At 36.0% G+C, this 18,463-nt stretch overlaps 1 protein-coding gene across 1 annotated transcript; it reads left to right on the top strand.

The window, feature by feature from the left end:
- The first annotated feature begins 5,801 nt into the window (after window positions 1-5,801).
- On the top strand, window positions 5,802-12,278 carry LOC149185352 (putative ABC transporter C family member 15). The gene is made up of 9 exons (XM_089417904.1): window positions 5,802-8,426; window positions 8,617-8,703; window positions 8,849-9,550; window positions 9,654-9,818; window positions 10,096-10,390; window positions 10,505-10,719; window positions 10,812-11,117; window positions 11,268-11,331; window positions 11,540-12,278. Exons 1-9 carry the CDS (start codon window positions 6,045-6,047, stop codon window positions 11,875-11,877), a joined length of 4,554 nt encoding a protein of 1,517 aa, XP_089274030.1. The 5' UTR covers window positions 5,802-6,044; the 3' UTR covers window positions 11,878-12,278.
- Window positions 12,279-18,463: the final 6,185 nt, after the last annotated feature.

Genomic DNA, 18,463 nt, shown 5'->3' with positions numbered 1-18,463 from the left:
TGCTTGTAACAATTCCCATTGTATAATTTTTTGGTAACTAAACCTATTTGTGATGTCATGATCACGTGCGTCGCCATAAAATAATGTTGGAAAGTTCATTTCTTCTACATATTTGTCCTTGAAAATCCCCAGTGGTCGTTGTCCTTCAGCAGGTGCCAGTTCAATAATCTTGTCTTGCAAATCGTAGATGCATTGTGACTCTATTAATCCATGCACCAATGTTTCAGCAGGTGTTTCGTTATTTGCATCACTGTCTGTATCACTTTCATTGTCGTTGTTTGAATTTTGTACAATGTATTCATTATTCTCTTGTAAAACATGGGCCCAATTCTCATTTATACAAATGTTCTCAGCTTTATAAAGACTTCTAGAACATAGTTCGTTCAATGCTTTCATGACAATAATTGGCCGTACTTTACGTGTTTGGTATGCATTTTTGTATTGCAATCGTCTTTTTAATGCAACTGCAATTGTCATTGTATCAGTTAGATATTGTGGCAATGCTTTTTGCACAACGTCCATATGAACTGGTACATTGATAATTGATCCTGTTAAGCCAATTTTTGATCGCCTATATCCCCATTGTCTGATTTGTGCAAATGCAATTCTCAATGACACAAGTCTTTCTTCTAGATCTGAAAGTGTATTTACCGTTGGCAATGGAATGTTACGTCTTATTTGTTCAGGTGTTGCAAATTGTGGTAGCTTTCCATTCTTGAGTGCTTTTTTGCAAGGAACACATATGTTTTCATTGCTGAAGGTCCTATTGTTCAATGCCAAATTCATATGCTTTTCTTGCAACTCTATAGTGAAGAATCTAATATTTTTTGCAAAATGCAATCTGGTACAAACTGCACATGTATTCCTAGGTGTGTCTTTGACTTTTTCCATATAAATCTGTACTGCATCTTTCTTGCTTGTCATTCTTGACTTCTTATTAGAAAATGCTTTTTTGCATATGTCATTGCATTTGCATTTTGTACGTATGAATTACTTTAGTTTGTGATAATTGAGCCTACGATGCTTAGTTGGCTGCATTTGTTCTAAATGAGATGCTATCTCAAATGAAATATTATTGTTAAAATGTACTTGAGATATACATTGTTGTTTTTCTAGTATATGCTTATGATGCAATTGATTACAATCCTCTTTTACTTCCATGTGCACTTGTTGAGAATTTTGAACATATTTTTGCATCATTGCGTGGTAGTGAATATGTGATGTATCTATCCTGAATGACATGATGTTAACAATATGATTGCATGTCGAATAAGCATAACTGTAACTGACAAAGTTATTAGCAATAGAGGACCATACCTGGATATTGACTTTGAATATCACAGATATCCATTGCAAACAGAATGGTCTGCCTTCTACCTGTCCTTTCTCATATGGCATTGCCATATTTATGAGATATTGTTGCCAGTTGTTATTCATTGCATAGTGTATCACATCAACTACTAGGTATTATTCTAAACAATGTAATGCATCTCGATTCTTATGCATAAGTGCATTGCAAAAAGATTGCACAATGTAAAGTCGCAAACATTGTGCATCGAATTCTGTTGCCACTAAATAGAAAATTGCATTAAAGACACTGTCACCAAAATTAGATGTCATTTGCTTTGCGATTGTTAATTCATTTAAAAGCATATTATCTGCAATATGCATCCAGTGGCTTTCAATATCTTTGCAAATAGGTGACAGGTAGATATTAGACTAGCTGCAAATGCATATTGGAAACTTTTGGTAAACCAATGGTTCATAATGACCACTAACAAGATTTGCATCATGAAAGAGAATGCAATATGGAATTGTATTTTCATGTTGATTAAAAAGCAAATATCTTGTTTTTCTTGTCAATGACCAAACTGCAATTGATATATCTAGCCATTTAGCTAACCAACGTATGCAAAAGGTATCACCCCATAAACCTCGGTCAGACTCCTTTATATTTGTAGATGCAGAACAACGCATTTTATGAAGATATGTACCAATATCATTAATACCATGTAACTCGTATAGGAAGTCAGGTGCTAGTTCATACTCATATGACTCTATTGCTTCAACATCATTGTTGTTTAAGCAAAAAAGAAAGTGTTCTATTAACCCATTTCGCAGTTCATTTGAAGTATAACGAAAATGTAGAAGCATTTTGAATGAGTCATATAGACAATCTCCTACAGTATATGAAAATGCATTTAGTCTAAAAAGACCATTTCTTTTTAATACAATATCAATGTTGTCAGGCAAAATGCATTGCAATCTAAATTTGTAACTGTCAACATCTATTATTTCTTCCATCATTTGCAATTGCTTACCAGAGTTGCCTTCTGCAATTGTCTTCTACAGCTTTGCAAAAAATATTGATCAAATTAGCAAAAAGTGAAGATGATTGTTTTGAACAATATATATATATATATATATATATTAAAAAAATAGGCTCTTGCATTATGTTGCCAAACAAATATCAAATTTCTAGCAACAAGTCATATTTATAAATAACAAAGAAATTGGAAATGGAAACAGTGGAAAGACATAATGAAAAAATGCAGCATAACTTTAAGAATATTTCTGCAAGTTAACAAAAGGAAGCAGTGGAAAGACAAAATGAAAAAATGCACCATAACTTTAAGAATATTTCTGAAAGTTAACATTATTATCGATTGCATTTGTGAAATAAAATAACAATAGATTGTCTATTGAAATCTATATTTTACTACTTAAACATGTTGCCCAATGTTGTATATTGCCTTTATAACATTACTTGGATTGTCATGAGTTATGAGCACCGAAAAATAAGCAATAGAACAACAGGAATTTGAGAAGCTTCAAGAAAAGATGTGAGATGTGAGTTAGCTAACATGCTTGCTTTTAATTTTTGACGATTGACCAAACAGAACAATATAGGAACTGTTCGTATGCTTTAATTTGCAAATTACAAAGGAAACAAAATAACATAAACTTGATGAGCGGATACCTTAACATTAACAGAGAGTTAACCTGTTGTGTGAAATTAAGAAAAAACATACCAGAAATTAACAGTATTGAGAATCATATATCCTGAAAACAAAAATCTTGAACCTCAAAAACCTAATCTGAATGTTGACAGATTACTAATATTCATGGCAAAAACCTAATCCGAATGAAAAAGAGTTTCTGAAAAATAATATTGTTTGTCATTCTGCAAACAATTTGAGGGCATAATTGGTACAGGCATCAGACAATCACAGCATGATCTGTAAAGATTTGGCAGCCTGGAATTTTGCCCAACTATAATTCCCCTGTAATCGTGGCACACAGCAAATCCCGTCCATAACAACCACAGATCTGAACCAGAAACGACGGAGCCTAGGCACAGAAAGAAAGTTTTGTTTACAGTGATGCATTATGTGATGCCAAAGAGAGAAATGTTGTCACTGGATTTATTTTTCAGCACGAAAAAAACTGTATAATTGTAGTCATGGGAGGAAGTCGAACCATAAAACTCAGTATAGCAAATCCAAGAAACTGAATCAAGGCCAAACAAAAATATTACAGACTTTAATAAAATAAAACCATAGTCGTACTGAGGTCGGAAATACTTCAACAGAGACTCTGGTCTACATGAGAAGGGCCAAAAACCCAAGGGTAAAAGCTATAAACCACTACAATAGGAGGAAAGTTAAACCCTCCATCAGATGATAGGAAGACTGACTAGTAGCTCCAGCAAGTATTTGCATGCAGAACAGAGTCTGAGAAAAATAGATTTATCCCTGGAATGAAAGAACAAAGCCATGTTTTAATTAAGACACAAGAACCCTTTTTCTTACAGTGAGATAACCTGAGAGGCTAAATACTTACCTGGAAAAACGATAAAGGTTGGACCAAAGAGCTCGCCGCCCAGCTGCACCCTCGCCAGACCAAACTGCAAGAACTGCTAAGTTTGTGAATTAAGGAAGATCTGGTAGGACAATACAGGAAAACATGACCAAAGAGCTCGCCGCCCAGCTGACAAGACAAAGTGTTCATGCAGCACCCTCACCAAACCAAACTGCAAAAGTGCTAAGTTTGTGAATTAAGGAAGATCTGGTAACAAATACAACAAAACGAAGAAAAGAAAATAGACAAACAGTAGGCCGCACCTCGACCTTGTACTGGAGCACTCCAATCGTTGCTGCAACTAGTCGAAAGCATCATGCGTTCGAATCCCAGAAGAGTTTTCCCTCAGGCAGAGCAAAGGTCCAAAGTAGAGGGTAGCAAATGACCCGCAAACTTTGTTTGAGTACATGACAAGCCACCCGCAATAGCCATAGCCATGCGATCTGCAAACTGAAGCCTACACCGTTGATAACAAGAAGGATCCAGAGAAAGATTGTTCCAGCTGTACACAATTTCCTTTGAACACAACGAGGTTTCTTAGAGTCGGTTTTGATATAATTCTAGTTCTTGCTCTGGCGAAAACTGGAACTGGGTTTCGCAGGAAAACCTATGGACTCTGCCAACGACGCCTAGGAGACCAGGGGATGAGAAAATTGATTCTGAAAAGGGCCTGAAGCAGAAGGGTTTTGAAATTGAAATTGATTTATATCTGGGCCGGAACACTGGCTTGACTAGAGAAAATCAGCCTAAAATTCCTTGAAAACCCCAAATCAAAATTGAAACCCTTTGTGCTTGTGGATCCCGTCCAATAAACTATGAATTGTTGAGGAGAAAGTTTGATATGGAAACTGGTCGGGACGGTCTCGAACCCTATACGCACCCAATGAACTAAGACTCCAACCTTGAGATAAACGTCGATAACAAGAAGGATCCGGAGAAAGACTATTCCAGCTGTACACAATTTCCTTTGAACACAACGAGGTTTCTTAGAGTCGATTTTGATATAATTCTAGTTCTTGCTCTGGCGAAAACTGGAACTGGGTTTCGCAGGAAAACTTATGGACTCTGCCAACGACGCCTAGGAGACCAGGGGATGAGAAAATTGATTCTGAAAAGGGCCTGAAGCAGAAGGGTTTTGAAATTGAAATTGATTTATATCTGGGGCAGGAACACTGGCTTGACTAGAGAAAATCAGCCTAAAATTCCTTGAAAACCCCAAATCAAAATTGAAACCCTCTGCGCTTGTGGATCCCATGCAATAAACTATTAATTATTGAGGAGAAAGTCTGATATGGAAACTGGTCGGGACGGTCTCGAACCCTATACACACCCAATGAACTAAGACTCCAACCTTGAGATAAATGTTGAGTGTCCTCCCTCAAGTAAGGAACCAGTAAAGTAGCTGACACTGAAGAAACTTCAGCCATAGCCATGCGATCTGCAAACTAAAGCCTACACCGTTGATAACGAGAAGGATCCGGAGAAATACTGTTCCAGCTGCACCGGCTATTAAATTGATGACAGACGAATTGAATGACAAGGGTTTGGATTCGTGGCGATGGCGACTTACGACAAACCAACTTGCGACCGTCCTTTGCATCGAACAACGTGACGCCGGTAATAAGACCCCAATTATTTTCCACACCAAAACTTTGCTTAGACTTAGGTTAAAATGCCAATATACTAAAAATATAACGGTGAAACTACTCGATCAACAATGGATCAATCGCTAGATCGCTAATAGTCCCAGGCAGGAACTAATAATATTATTAAAAAATAAAATAAAATAAATATTTTAACCAAGCAAATCAATTGATACTCCAATTTCTCAATTTCAAAAAATAATAATATTATTAAAAAGTAAAATAAAATAAATATTTTAACAAAGCAAATCAGTAGATACTCCAATTTCTCTGTTCTTTTAAAAGGTTGAATATTGCCAGCCACAATGAAAGAGGTAGAGCGCATTAGCCAGGTGATTCAATCTCACCATCACACAGTGCTAGTTATGTTTATGGTTTTTGCACTGCAACATCCTTGTTGTATGAAGCCCAATCTGTATGTGCATTTATCAATGGTAATGGTAACCAAGAGCTCTGTTACAAGTTTTTTCATGCGGGAACTGAAGTAGATATAGTCAAGGCACTTCGTTGATATTGTTAGTAAATTATTTGCTTGCAGTCATGGAAGCCATAGGGACATTAAACAAGAATAACAATACCCTCTGGCTGGAAATGGGTGAAACAGTTGGGTGGGGCGGACTAGGGCCTATTTTTGTAGGGCAATTCTGTCGGCATTCACTTGCAATTGGGCTTGATTTGCTCTTTCTTGTTTCTGTCATCCTTGAATTGTGTTGGAGAAGGTGTAAATTTCGCACACCTCGGCCACCTACACCTGCTGTTCCATTTGACAGCTTTTCCAGTAAGTTTAAACTGGGGATTATGCAAAAGCTGGCTTTAGGTGGTTGCATTTTTCTGTGTATATGCTACAGCGTTCTCGCGATATGGGGTCCTGTGTATTGGTGGTTGAAGGAGAGGCCTGAAGGTTTTGAAAATGTGGGCGAGTATATTGTCCAGGCTCTGACTTGGTTTACAATGTCAACTTATGTTTATCGCTCCATCAGAAAAGAAGGTAAGCAGAAGTTTCCACTTTTATTGCAGTTGTGGTGGAGTCTATCATTCATTCTGCAGGCTTTCTTCATCGTCCTCGACATTCAACGGTTGACAAAACAAAGAAGCGTTGCTGTTGATATCTTTGTTGAAATTATGGCTGTTCTCATTTTGGCTTGCTTGTGTTATACTAGTTGTTGTGCCAGAAGTGGTGTAGAATCCTCCTCACAGACCATTCTAGAACCTCTCTTGAAAGACAATTCCCAAAAACGTCGAAACATTAAGGCAGTCTCTACTTATGCAACAACCAACCTTCTCAGTCGGCTGTCATTTTCTTGGATGAGTCCTTTGCTTGCTGTTGGTTATAAGAGCCCTCTGCATATTGATGATGTACCCCAAGTTGCAGAGGCGGACAGGACAGGCCAATTATACCGTAAATTCAGAGCTCAGCTAGAGGCCAAAGGTGATACAGGCTTATTAGCAAAAGCCTTACTCCTATCTTTTCGGAAGGAAGTACTTTTGACTGCATTCTTAGCAGCACTGGAGACTTGTGCATCATATGTAGGTCCATGTTTTATAAATGCCTTTGTTCAGTTTCTAGGTGGAAAGAAACAGTTTGAAAGTCAAGGCTATGTGCTAGTTTGTGCTTTTTTGTTGGCAAAGGTATTAGAGTCTTTGTCACAGCGACAAGGGGTTTTCAAACAACATCAGTTAACTTTACGGGTTAGAGCAGCATTGACAGCTATTATATACAGGAAGGGCTTGTTGCTTTCCAGTCAGTCAAGACAGAAGCATACAAGCGGAGAGATTATCAACTACATGAGTGTAGATGTTCAGAATGTTTCATCTTTCTGTTACTATATGCATAGTATTTGGAATTTTCCTCTTCAAATTGTTCTGGCCTTCATTATTCTATATCAGACGTTGGGCTTGGCAGCATTTTCAGGGTTGGCAGCCTCATTTGCAGTTATGTTGCCAAATTTCCCACTTGCAAAATTGCAAGAAAAATTTCAGGAGAGAATAATGGAAGAAAAAGACAAAAGGATGAAGGCCACATCGGAGACATTAAAAATCATGAGGATCTTAAAATTGCAGGCTTGGGAGACAAGATTTCTTCGGAAACTAGAAATTTTGAGGCAGGCAGAATATAGTTGGCTACAAAAATCTGTTTACGCATTAGCTATCACAACATCTGTTTCCTCTGTTGGACCAATATTTATCATTGTTGCAACTTTTGGTACGTGTATGCTTATAGGAGTGCCTTTGACAGCAGGGAGAATTCTTTCTGCACTCGCAACCTATGGGACACTTCAGGGAGCTATGGGCATGCTTCCTTACTTAATCCCTGAGATTGCTCAAACTAAAGTGTCAATAGATCGCATTGTGGCCTTTCTGCAGGAGGAAGAGCTGCAACACGGTGGGGTAGAAAAGGTATCAAAGGAGTCAACAGACTTCGCGATTCAAATCCGAGGAGGGATATTTTCTTGGAATCCCGATTCCTCTAGTCCAACTATAAGAGGTTTAGATGTCCAACTAGAGAGAGGCATGAGGGTTGCAGTATGTGGAACTGTTGGTTCAGGAAAATCAAGCCTTTTATCCTGCATATTAGGTGAAATACCAAAAATATCAGGCTCTGTTAGCTTAAGTGGTACCAAAGCATATGTCCCTCAGTCTCCTTGGATACAAAGTGGGAAAATTAAAGACGCTATTCTCTTTGGAAAGCAGATGGATACTATTAGATACAATAGTGTACTTGATGCTTGTGCATTGAAGAAAGATCTTGAACTTTTTCCTTATGGGGACGAGACAGACATTGGAGAAAGAGGGTTAAATTTGAGTGGTGGACAAAAACAGAGAATACAGATTGCCCGTGCTTTATATCAAGATGTAGACATTTATATTTTTGATGACCCTTTTAGTGCTGTGGATGCACATACCGGAAAACATATTTTCCAAGTATGTTTCTCTTATCCTTTACATACTGTAGGTTTGCTGAATTAATTAGTTTTAATGTTTTGATGGAATGATGAAGCTCTACAGTAGCACTCTGCAATTCATTGTTCAGTCTGGATAATATACATTGCTGGTTGTGCCGCTGCAAATTCATGTCCATAAACATCTAAGAAATTGGACTTGCTTATTATAGGAATGCATACTTGGTATTCTGGGTTCAAAGACTGTAGTCTATGTCACTCATCAAGTGGAGTTTTTACCCTCTGCTGACATCATTCTGGTAGGTTTGAATTTCTTTCATCCTGTTCTAGTGATATTAAAATTTTCAATGTAATTGGTAAAGGGACAGTGGGTTTATTGATCATTTATTGAGAGGAGGAGATAAGTGATCTATATTTTGTTGATATAAATGATATTCTTCACAGGTAATGCGAGATGGTGAAATTACTCAGGCTGGCAGATATGATGACATCTTACAATCAGGCACAGATTTTGTGGAATTAGTTGGTGCACATCAGAAAGCTTTGAAAACTATTTCTGCTATGGAGAAATCTGAAGTGCACACATCAGAGAGATTTGTTGAAAGCTCATGTCCTGGCAATACAGCTGCAGTGAAAAATGTTACTGCCAGTGACACACTGGAGCAGTGCGGTGTTCAGAACTCAATAGATGTAGAGGAAGAGGTTGAACCAGAAAACCACAAAGAAAGATTGGATAAAGAGAATAAAAATTCACAGCTTGTACAAGAAGAAGAAAGAGAGAGAGGCAGGGTAAGCATGTCGGTATACTGGTCTTACATTACTGCTGCATACAATGGTACTTTGATACCTATAATACTACTGGCCCAAATAATAAGTCAGCTACTTCAAATATGTAGTAACCTCTGGATGACATCGGAAGCCTCTACAAAAGAAAATGAGAGTTCCCCTATGAGAAAGTCCCTTTTCATTCTGGTTTATGTTGCTTTGACATTAAGCAGCTCCCTGTGCGTTCTTGTGAGGTCTATGCTTCTTTCATTGGTTGGACTTAAAACTGCTAATCAGCTTTTCAGCACTCTGCACAGGTGTATATTTCGTGCACCAATGTCCTTCTTTGATGCAACTCCATCTGGGCAAATACTGAATCGGGTCAGTTGACATTTATTGTTTTAATAGGCTAATACCTTTCCTGAGAGAGAAGGAAATCATTTGATTCTAGTGGGTCAGTAACAAGCTCTCTGTTTCTTGGCAGGCATCAACTGATCAGAGTGCAGTGGACACATTGATTCCTTCTCAACTAGGAGAATTGGCTTTTGCATTTATACAACTTTTGGGGATCATTGCAGTCATGTCTCATATTGCTGGGAAGGTCTTCATTGTGTTTATACCAGTGGATGCAAGTTGTATATGGTATCAGGTATTCTCTGTATTTCTCAATAATAATAAATACGAACTTGCAAATTTTAATTTTCTTAGAGGAACATAAATTGGCGATAAGAGAGTTTGATTTCTACTTCAAGGTTTGCTATAGGTAGATCCCATAATCTGATTGAAAAGGATGTTATCAAATAGATAAAGTTGCATCAGGATTCTATCATGACAACAGTTTATCTGTATTTCTTTGTTTCCATGCTTTTGGGTTTTTATAGTAATAAGAGAACTCTTATAACTCCTCTGACCTTCCTTGCATGCAGCAATACTACATAACATCAGCTAGGGAACTGGCTCGGCTGGCATCAGTCTGTAGAGCTCCAATCGTACAACATTTTGGAGAATCAATCTCTGGAGCAGCCACCATTAGAAGTTTTGACCAGGAATTTCGATTCATGGAAAGAAATCTCGAGTTGATTGATATATATATGAGACCTAGTCTCCATAATGTTGGAGCCGAAGAGTGGCTTGGCATTCGGATGGATTTTCTGTCAAATCTTGTGTTTGCATTATTTTTGGTGTTCCTCATTCGCTTGCCTCAAGATGTAATTAGCCCAAGTAGGTACAGAAGCACTATCTTGGCTTACAATTATTTTTCCTAAACTGATCTCAGCAGACCAGACATATTCTTTATAATGAAATATGAAAGTAAATGAAATGGCACCTTAACAGGCACTGCAGGGTTGGCAGTAACATATAGTCTAAGTCTGAACATGGTACAACCCTGGGTAATATGGCACCTTTGTGTTGTGGAGACCAACATGATCTCAGCGGAGAGAATAATGCAGTATTCACGAATTCCCAGTGAGTCACCAGTGATTATAGAGAATTGTAGACCAAACTCCAACTGGCCATCTAGAGGAACGATAGATCTAACTGATTTGCAGGTCAGAACTCAATACAAATAGACTCTTTTTCACGCATTCAATGCTAGTAATTTGCATGTCAGTTCATCTATAAATTTGATCCATACAATCAGGTGCGTTATGGACCACATCTTCCGCTTGTCTTGAAAGGCCTTACATGCACTTTCCCTGGAGGCACGAAGGTGGGAGTTGTGGGGCGGACAGGAAGTGGCAAATCTACTCTTATTCAATCCATTTTTCGCATTGTGGAACCAACAACGGGCAGAATTGTCATTGATGGAGTCGACATCTCATCCATAGGCCTCCATGACCTAAGATCCAAATTAAGCATTATTCCCCAAGAACCAACAATGTTTGAAGGCACTATAAGAAATAATTTGGATCCTCTCGAAGATTGCTCGGATGATGAGATTTGGGAGGTTAGTTCTGCTTCATATTCTATGAGCATTAGTATCAATTTTAGCACCAATTATTCTTGCCTTGAAGAATATAGATATTTCCCCTGAGGATCTTGCTGTAAGTTTATTGTTTATGAATCTACTTCACTTCGATTTTGCTTGTGCTTTCAGGCTTTGGACAAGTGCCAACTTGGTGAGATTGTACGAGCAAAAGAAAAGAAACTTGATTCCTCAGGTCTGTGTGTCTTTATCACATTCAATGGAAGTCCTGAAGGAGAAAAATAAAACCTTTTACAGTAGCTATTTCTGCTATTTTCTTTCCATCTTAGTGCTCATGTTTTGTTTATTTTTTGGTGTCCTTGAGACCTACCTGGTCTCTAGGACCCCCTTTTTTTTAGAATGAAAATTGAGAATCGAATTTAATGGAATGATCTCTTGTACAGTGTCTGAGAATGGAGGAAACTGGAGTGTGGGTCAATGCCAGCTTGTCTGTTTGGGACGGGCACTACTAAAACAAAGTCGGATACTGGTCCTTGACGAGGCAACTGCCTCAGTTGACACTGCAACTGATGGGTTTATTCAGCAAATAATTCGCCACCAATTTTCTACCTGCACAGTCATTACTATAGCACATCGAATTCCATCTGTTATTGAGAGTGATATGGTTCTCCTATTAAAGGATGGTATAACATTTATAAGTTGTTTATTTTCTAGTGTTTTGTTACAGTTACTATTTTTTTTGGACACATTTCATTTTTTACTTACTTTGTATTTGTTTTGAATCAAGACAAATTGCTGAGTATGATACTCCATCCAAACTACTCAGCAACAAATTTTCTGCATTTGCAAAACTTGTTTCAGAGTACTCCATCCAATAGATATCTTAACTAGAGCTTTGGACATTGGTCATATTGGGTTTACAATAGAATGGAGAAAATCTTCATTTCCCTAAAACTCAAGCTGGATAAATGTACAATATAGAGATACAATATAGTAGACTATGAGCTACCATGTAAGCTCATTATTTTCTGATAATATTCTATATTTAGGTCCTTAAGAAGAGTTCAATAACTCTTATCAGTGACTTTGACTGACTTTGACCGTTATGATTTTTCACTTGTTATATACAAATGGAGTTTACCCTTTTTCTCTGTAACTTTTATCACTTCAACAAGGTAATCAAGGTAATATTGGAGAACTCCAAACAACTTGGATTTGTTCGGGCAGTGTAGTTGGATTTAAGGTGCCTCTAACTAATTTGTCTTTTTGTTTTTCTGCTTTGATTCTATTATTTTGAGTTTCACATCTGCATTTTTTTTGTTTCTATTTTAGTTCTGACCTCTATATGTAGTAATACTATGCCAATTCACATCAACATTTTATTCTCATTTCTACCAAACAAACAAGCTATGTTATACTTGTCAAGGTTCATAGGTCTTGTTATTTATAGGTCTTAATAATAAGTGATGGCTAATTGTTAATGTGTTTTTTGCCTTCATGCAATGAACCAACTCAATTCTATTCATAATATTTTGCAGTTATAAACTTTTAAAGTTACCTAATATTTTAATGAGTAAGAATTTGAGAATTCTACTATCTAACTATCAAATATGCCCAAAAGAGGGAAAAAAATATAAGAAAAAATGAGAGATGTACAAAATAGACATAGGCTTTTTGTTCTTTAAAAGCAATTTATTTTTTATTTAATTATTTTTTTCAATATTTTTTTTTTGTGTAATCTTTTCTTTTGAATAATGATGAAAATATTGGTTTGAGTGTTTGTTTAACAAGTTTTGTTTTGTTTTGTTTTTTTTTTAATTAAAATTTTCAACATAAAAAGATAATTCTACATCAACTTCAAAAAATCTTCTAATTCACCTAGTTGAGATAAATTTTCACTTTTATCAGGGTTAAAACTTCACTTTAGCTATCAGAGGAACTTGTACACATTTTTTTTTGGCACAAAAATTAAATATTTTCTTTTAAAAAGTTTCATACTCCATTGAATGTTTTAAATTCACTATGATAAAAGTTCAACACTAACTGACAAAAGTATAAAGTGTCTTTTTTAAATGAAAAGTATAAATTGTCTTGTTTAAATGAAAAGTTGTGTCTTGTTTAAATGAAAAGTTTAGAATGCGCCTAATTGATTATAAGAGTCCCTCTCAAATTAAAATGGAAACTTTGAAAACAATTCCAAGAAAGTACAGGGAGTTATCTCCTTTGTATGAAAGTATAGGGAGTTATCTCCTTAGTTTAATGTTCTTTCCATGCCAATTAAAATGTAATGAGGGATCATTCCAAACTTTCTATAGAATTCATACTATGCTTTCTCCCCCATTTAAAACTTTTTCATCATTACTAAGGGTTCATGTTTTAGTGGAGTGAAATTTGGAACTTAAGACCATTGAAAGATCAAAAGTGTTAAAATTGGCAACTAGGGCCAAATTCTACCTTGGAACAATTCATTTGATGGAGATGATAATTGCATTAAATTTCACTTTATGAGAGATACCAAAATTGATATAAAAATCATTGCATTTGGACAAGCAGAAGTGTGCAATTTTGAATTTATGCCCACACATGTGCAAATTGCTCAGGGTGGCCACATCATCATGGAGGCTCATGAAGCCCAATGGACATGACTCTTCACCCGTGACCTCTCAACTCGTATTCTTCTCTCGCCTACTCCCATTGGTTTGTACAACTATTGGGCTCTCTTTTCTCTCACACGTGTGGCACAAGGAGGGTGAATTTCATATCTAAATTACGGGGCCAAAATTACAATGTTCATTAAAATTTGACTAATGTTGACTTTGACCTTCCAAGGAGAGTTTGACTTCAATTTTTTTGGGATTTTGGGCACTTTGACCACATACCAAAGTTGCGATTGACTGTAGATTTCATGACAACAATTTGACAAAGTTTGACTATTGACTTTGTCACTATTTTGGGCTGACTTTGACCTCCAGGCCAAGTTTGAATTGGGAAGACCGAGCTTTTTTTGAGGACATTCTATTGCTGCTTTGACCAACATTAAATTTCTGTTTAGGGTTGTTGCAAAAAATTGCAGATTTGACAAGGTTGTTTTAACAGTGATTTGGCAAGTCAATTTTGGCATTGACTCTTGTATTTGTACTCTCTCTCTCTGAACATTTGATATAATAATGCGAAGATTTGATCAAAGGGTTCTCCCCACCTTGGGGTTTTTCACCAAATCTAGCGTCCTCTTGCACTACAACAAAACCAGCGATTAGCGTCCCTTTTTACTTCTTTTTTTGCATCTAGAGCCCATTTTTGGTGCTATTTGCATCCATTTATCAAATATGGTGCAAAACTTGACACAAATTTTGCATCAAGTTTTGCACCAAATCTTACACCAAGTTTAGCACCAGGTATTGCGATAGGTTTTGCACCACATTTTGCACCAAATTTTATGCCAAGTTTTGTGTCATCCTTTGCACCAGGTTTTGTTCCAGGTTTTGCATCAATTTTGGCATCTATTTTTGTTTGACATACTTTTGCATCATCATTTGCATCCACTTTTTGCACCTACACTTGCATCAACTTTTGCATCCTTTTTTAAATCATTTTTTGCATCCATTTTTTCATCCATTTGTGCATCACTTTTGCGCCAAGTTTTACATCGAGTTTTGTGTCTAGTTTTGCATATAATTTTGCATCTACTTTTGTTGCATCCACTTTTCCATCTTGTTTGGCACCCATATTTACATCCTCTTTTGCATCTATTATTGTACCCACTATTGCATCTAATATTTTTGTGCCACAATTGGCGCCTAGTTTGGCACCTCCTTTTGCACCCACTTTTGATTATAATTTTGCATCCACGTTTGCATCCTCATTTGCATCTAGGTTTTCATCAACTACTACATCTATTTTTGCATCCCTTTTTGTATCCAATTTTGGACCAGGATTTGCATCGGGTTTTGTGTCTCGTTTTGCATCTACTTTTGCATCGACTTCTATTGCATCCACTTTTGCATACAACTTTGCATCCACTGTTGCACCCATTTTAAATTTCACTTTTTGCATCCCTTTTTACATCTTCATTTGCATCATACTTTGATTCTTTTTTTTCATCTATCATTACATCCACTTTTGTTATGCCATAATTTGCACCATGTTTTGCACTCACTATTGTATCCACGTTTGCTTCCAATTTTGCATCCATGTTCACATCCTCTTTTGCATCAAATATTGCATCTATTTTTGCATCCACTTTTGTGTCAGGTTTATGCATTGGGTTTTGCATCTCGTTTTGTATCTACTTTTGCATCTACTTCCATTGTATCCATTTTTTTCATCCAATTTTGTTTTGCCTGTTGCATCAATGTTTGCTTCCACTTTTACATCCATTTTTGCATCTTATTTTGCATATTTTTTGTCTATTGTTACATCCACTTTTGTTGCACCATATCTTGCGCCTACCATTGCAACCACATTTGCTTCCACGTTTGCATCCACATTTGCATCCTCTTTTGTGTTCAAGTTTGCATCAGATATTGTGTATGTTTTTGCATCCCCTATTGTATCCACTTTTGTTTCATCCATTTTTGCATCTACTTTTGTGTCCGTTGTTGCATCCACATTTGTTTCACCACAGTTTGTGCCAAGTTTTACACCTACCATTGGACCCATGTTTGCTTCCACTTTTGCCTTCATGTTTGCATCCCAGTTTGCATTGACAACTGCATCTACTTTTGCATCCACTTTTGTGTTAGGTTTTTCATGTTGTTGTGCATCTACTTATGTTGTATCCACTTTTCATCCAATTTTACTTCTATTGTTGCCCCCATTTCTATGTTCGCTTTTGCATCCCTTTTCCAACACTCATCATATTTTCTGCATTGATGATATTCCTTATGGCATTGACAATTATGAACAATTGATGACAATGTCAATAATATTGACAATGATGAAAATGAAGATGATGGCAATGACATGAATTGTGATTATGATGATAAAGACGATAATGGTTACAATGACATTAATGATGATGATGGCAATGATTATGATGATGACGATGCTAATGACCTTGGCGAATCTTCCCAATTTTAGATGTTGTCATTGTCATAATCATAAGCATTATCTTTGGTGTCATCATCATCATTTTCATCTAGGTCATCATCAAAAACAATAATGGCATGAATGATGATGATGATTACAACAATGTTGATAGAAATTACATTAATGATGATGATGGGGATGATAAAAATGACAATGATGATGATAATGGTGGTGATGATGATGATCATCGATCATCTCTCAAAAATAGAGTTGTTATTTCTCTTACGTATATCAATGTGTCCTAAACAACCCTTTTCTAGCACTGATCACATTTTTTGGGTTGACGATATTTCTTACAATGTCTATAATTATAAACAATTGCAAACAATGTCCATAATGATGATGATGATGGAGCTGATGATGATGGCATGAATGGTGATTATGATGATAATGTAATGATGGCAATAACGATGACAAGGATGATGGTGATGATGATGACAATGATTATGATAATGAGAATGAACAATTACTAGTTTCACTACCATCTTCTGGATACATATTACTATCATACTTTTTAAATTTTCTGTCTCTCTTGAGGTATCTTACTATAATGGTGTTGTCAACACTAGAAAGATATCTTGTTGTAATGGTGGTTCTAATGTTAGCACTAGCAAAGTTTTTGTTAAATTTTGGTTAAAAAAAATCGATTTATGCAATTATTTTGACAATCTATGTAAAAAAGTAAATAACATCCAATTATTTTGACTGTAGTCCCATTGATTATCATGAATTCACCAGTCTGAAGACCATCTTCTACATACATATTATTATTAAACTTTTTGCATTATATCCCTCTTATATCTTGTTGTAATGGCAGTATTAGCACTAAAAAAATATCTTATTGTAATGGTGATGTTAGTATTAGCACTAAAAAAATCACTAAATTTTGGTAAAAAAAAGTTTATCATTTATTTATTTTTAATTTGGGAAATTTTTGTTTTTATTTTTTTTGTTTTTAATTCTATTTTTATGTAGTAATATTTTTTTTGGTTGAATTTTGGTAGTAACTAGTTTTTGGTCGAATCATATGTATTAACCATGTTCTTTATGCTACAAGTCTAATTGTTGGGACAAAATTGCTCTTTCAAATAAGTTGCAAAAGCTATTTTACATCCATTGTTGCACCCATGTTTACACCCACTTTTACATCCCTTTTTGCATCCTATTTTTCATCTTCATTTGATTCTTTTTTTGCATCTATCATTACATCTACTTTTGTTGTGACAAAATTTGTTCCATGTTTTGCACATACTGTTGTACCCACGTTTGCTTCCAATTTTTCATCCATCTTCACATCCTCTTTTGCATAAAATATTTCATCTATTTTTGCATCCACTTTTGTGTTGGGTTTTGCATCTCATTTTGTATCTTCTTTTGCATGTACTTCCATTTCATCCATATTTTGCATCCAATTTTGTTTCTCATGTTGCACCCGTGTTTGCATCCACTTTTACATCCCTTATAGCATCTTGTCTTGCATCTAAGTTTGCATATTTTTTTGTGTCTATTATTACATCCACCTTTTTTGTGCTATTATTTGTGCCATATCTTATGCCTATCATTGCAACCCACATTTTCTTCCACTATTGCATCCATATTTGCATCCTCTTTTGTGTCCAAGTTTGCATCAAATATTGTTTATGTTTTTTGCATCCCATTTCGAATTTACTTTTACATCCACTTTTGATTTGTCTAGTTTTGCAACTAATTTTGTGTTCACTATTGCACCCATGTTTGGCCCATGTTTACATCCTTTTTTTCATCCAAGTTTTCCTCCTTTTTGCATTCAAGTTTGTGTCCCTTTTTTTTTGCATTCATTGGAGTATCCACATTTGTTTCACCACAATTCATGCTAAGTTTTATGCCTACTATTGTGCCCATGTTTTCTTCCACTTTTTCATCCATGTTTGAGTCCTATTTTGTGTTCAAGTTTGTATGAACTATTGCATCTACTTTTTCATCCACTTTTGTTCAATTTTTCTGTCTTGTTCTGCATCTACTTATGTTGTGTCCACTCTTCATCCAAATTTACGTCTATTTTTACCCCCATTTTTTTGTTTACTTTTGCATCCATTTTCCAACACACATCATATCTTTTGCATTGATTATATTTCTTATGACATTGAAAATTATGAACAACTGATGACAATGTCAATAATTATAACGATGATGATAATGAAGATGATGACGATGACATGAATTGCGATTGTTATGCTAATGACAATGATGATAAAGACGATGGGAGTTACAATGACAATGATGATGATGCTAATGACCTT

This window comes from Pinus tabuliformis, chromosome 3_2 (assembly GCF_031772625.1).
Source record: "Pinus tabuliformis cultivar Carrire ecotype Pingquan chromosome 3_2, CPIR1, whole genome shotgun sequence".
In the NCBI taxonomy this organism is placed as follows: Eukaryota; Viridiplantae; Streptophyta; class Pinopsida; order Pinales; family Pinaceae; genus Pinus; species Pinus tabuliformis.
The sequence above is the reverse complement of the archived record's forward strand: the minus strand, read 5'-3'. Positions and strand labels throughout refer to the sequence as shown.

Coding starts and splice junctions, on each gene's coding strand:
- LOC149185352 (XM_089417904.1), top strand. CDS start 6,045: ATGGAAGCCATAGGGACATTAAACAAGAATAACAATACCCTCTGGCTG. Junction 8,427..8,616: donor CCGGAAAACATATTTTCCAA/GTATGTTTCTCT, acceptor TGCTTATTATAG/GAATGCATACTTGGTATTCT. Junction 8,704..8,848: donor CCTCTGCTGACATCATTCTG/GTAGGTTTGAAT, acceptor TATTCTTCACAG/GTAATGCGAGATGGTGAAAT.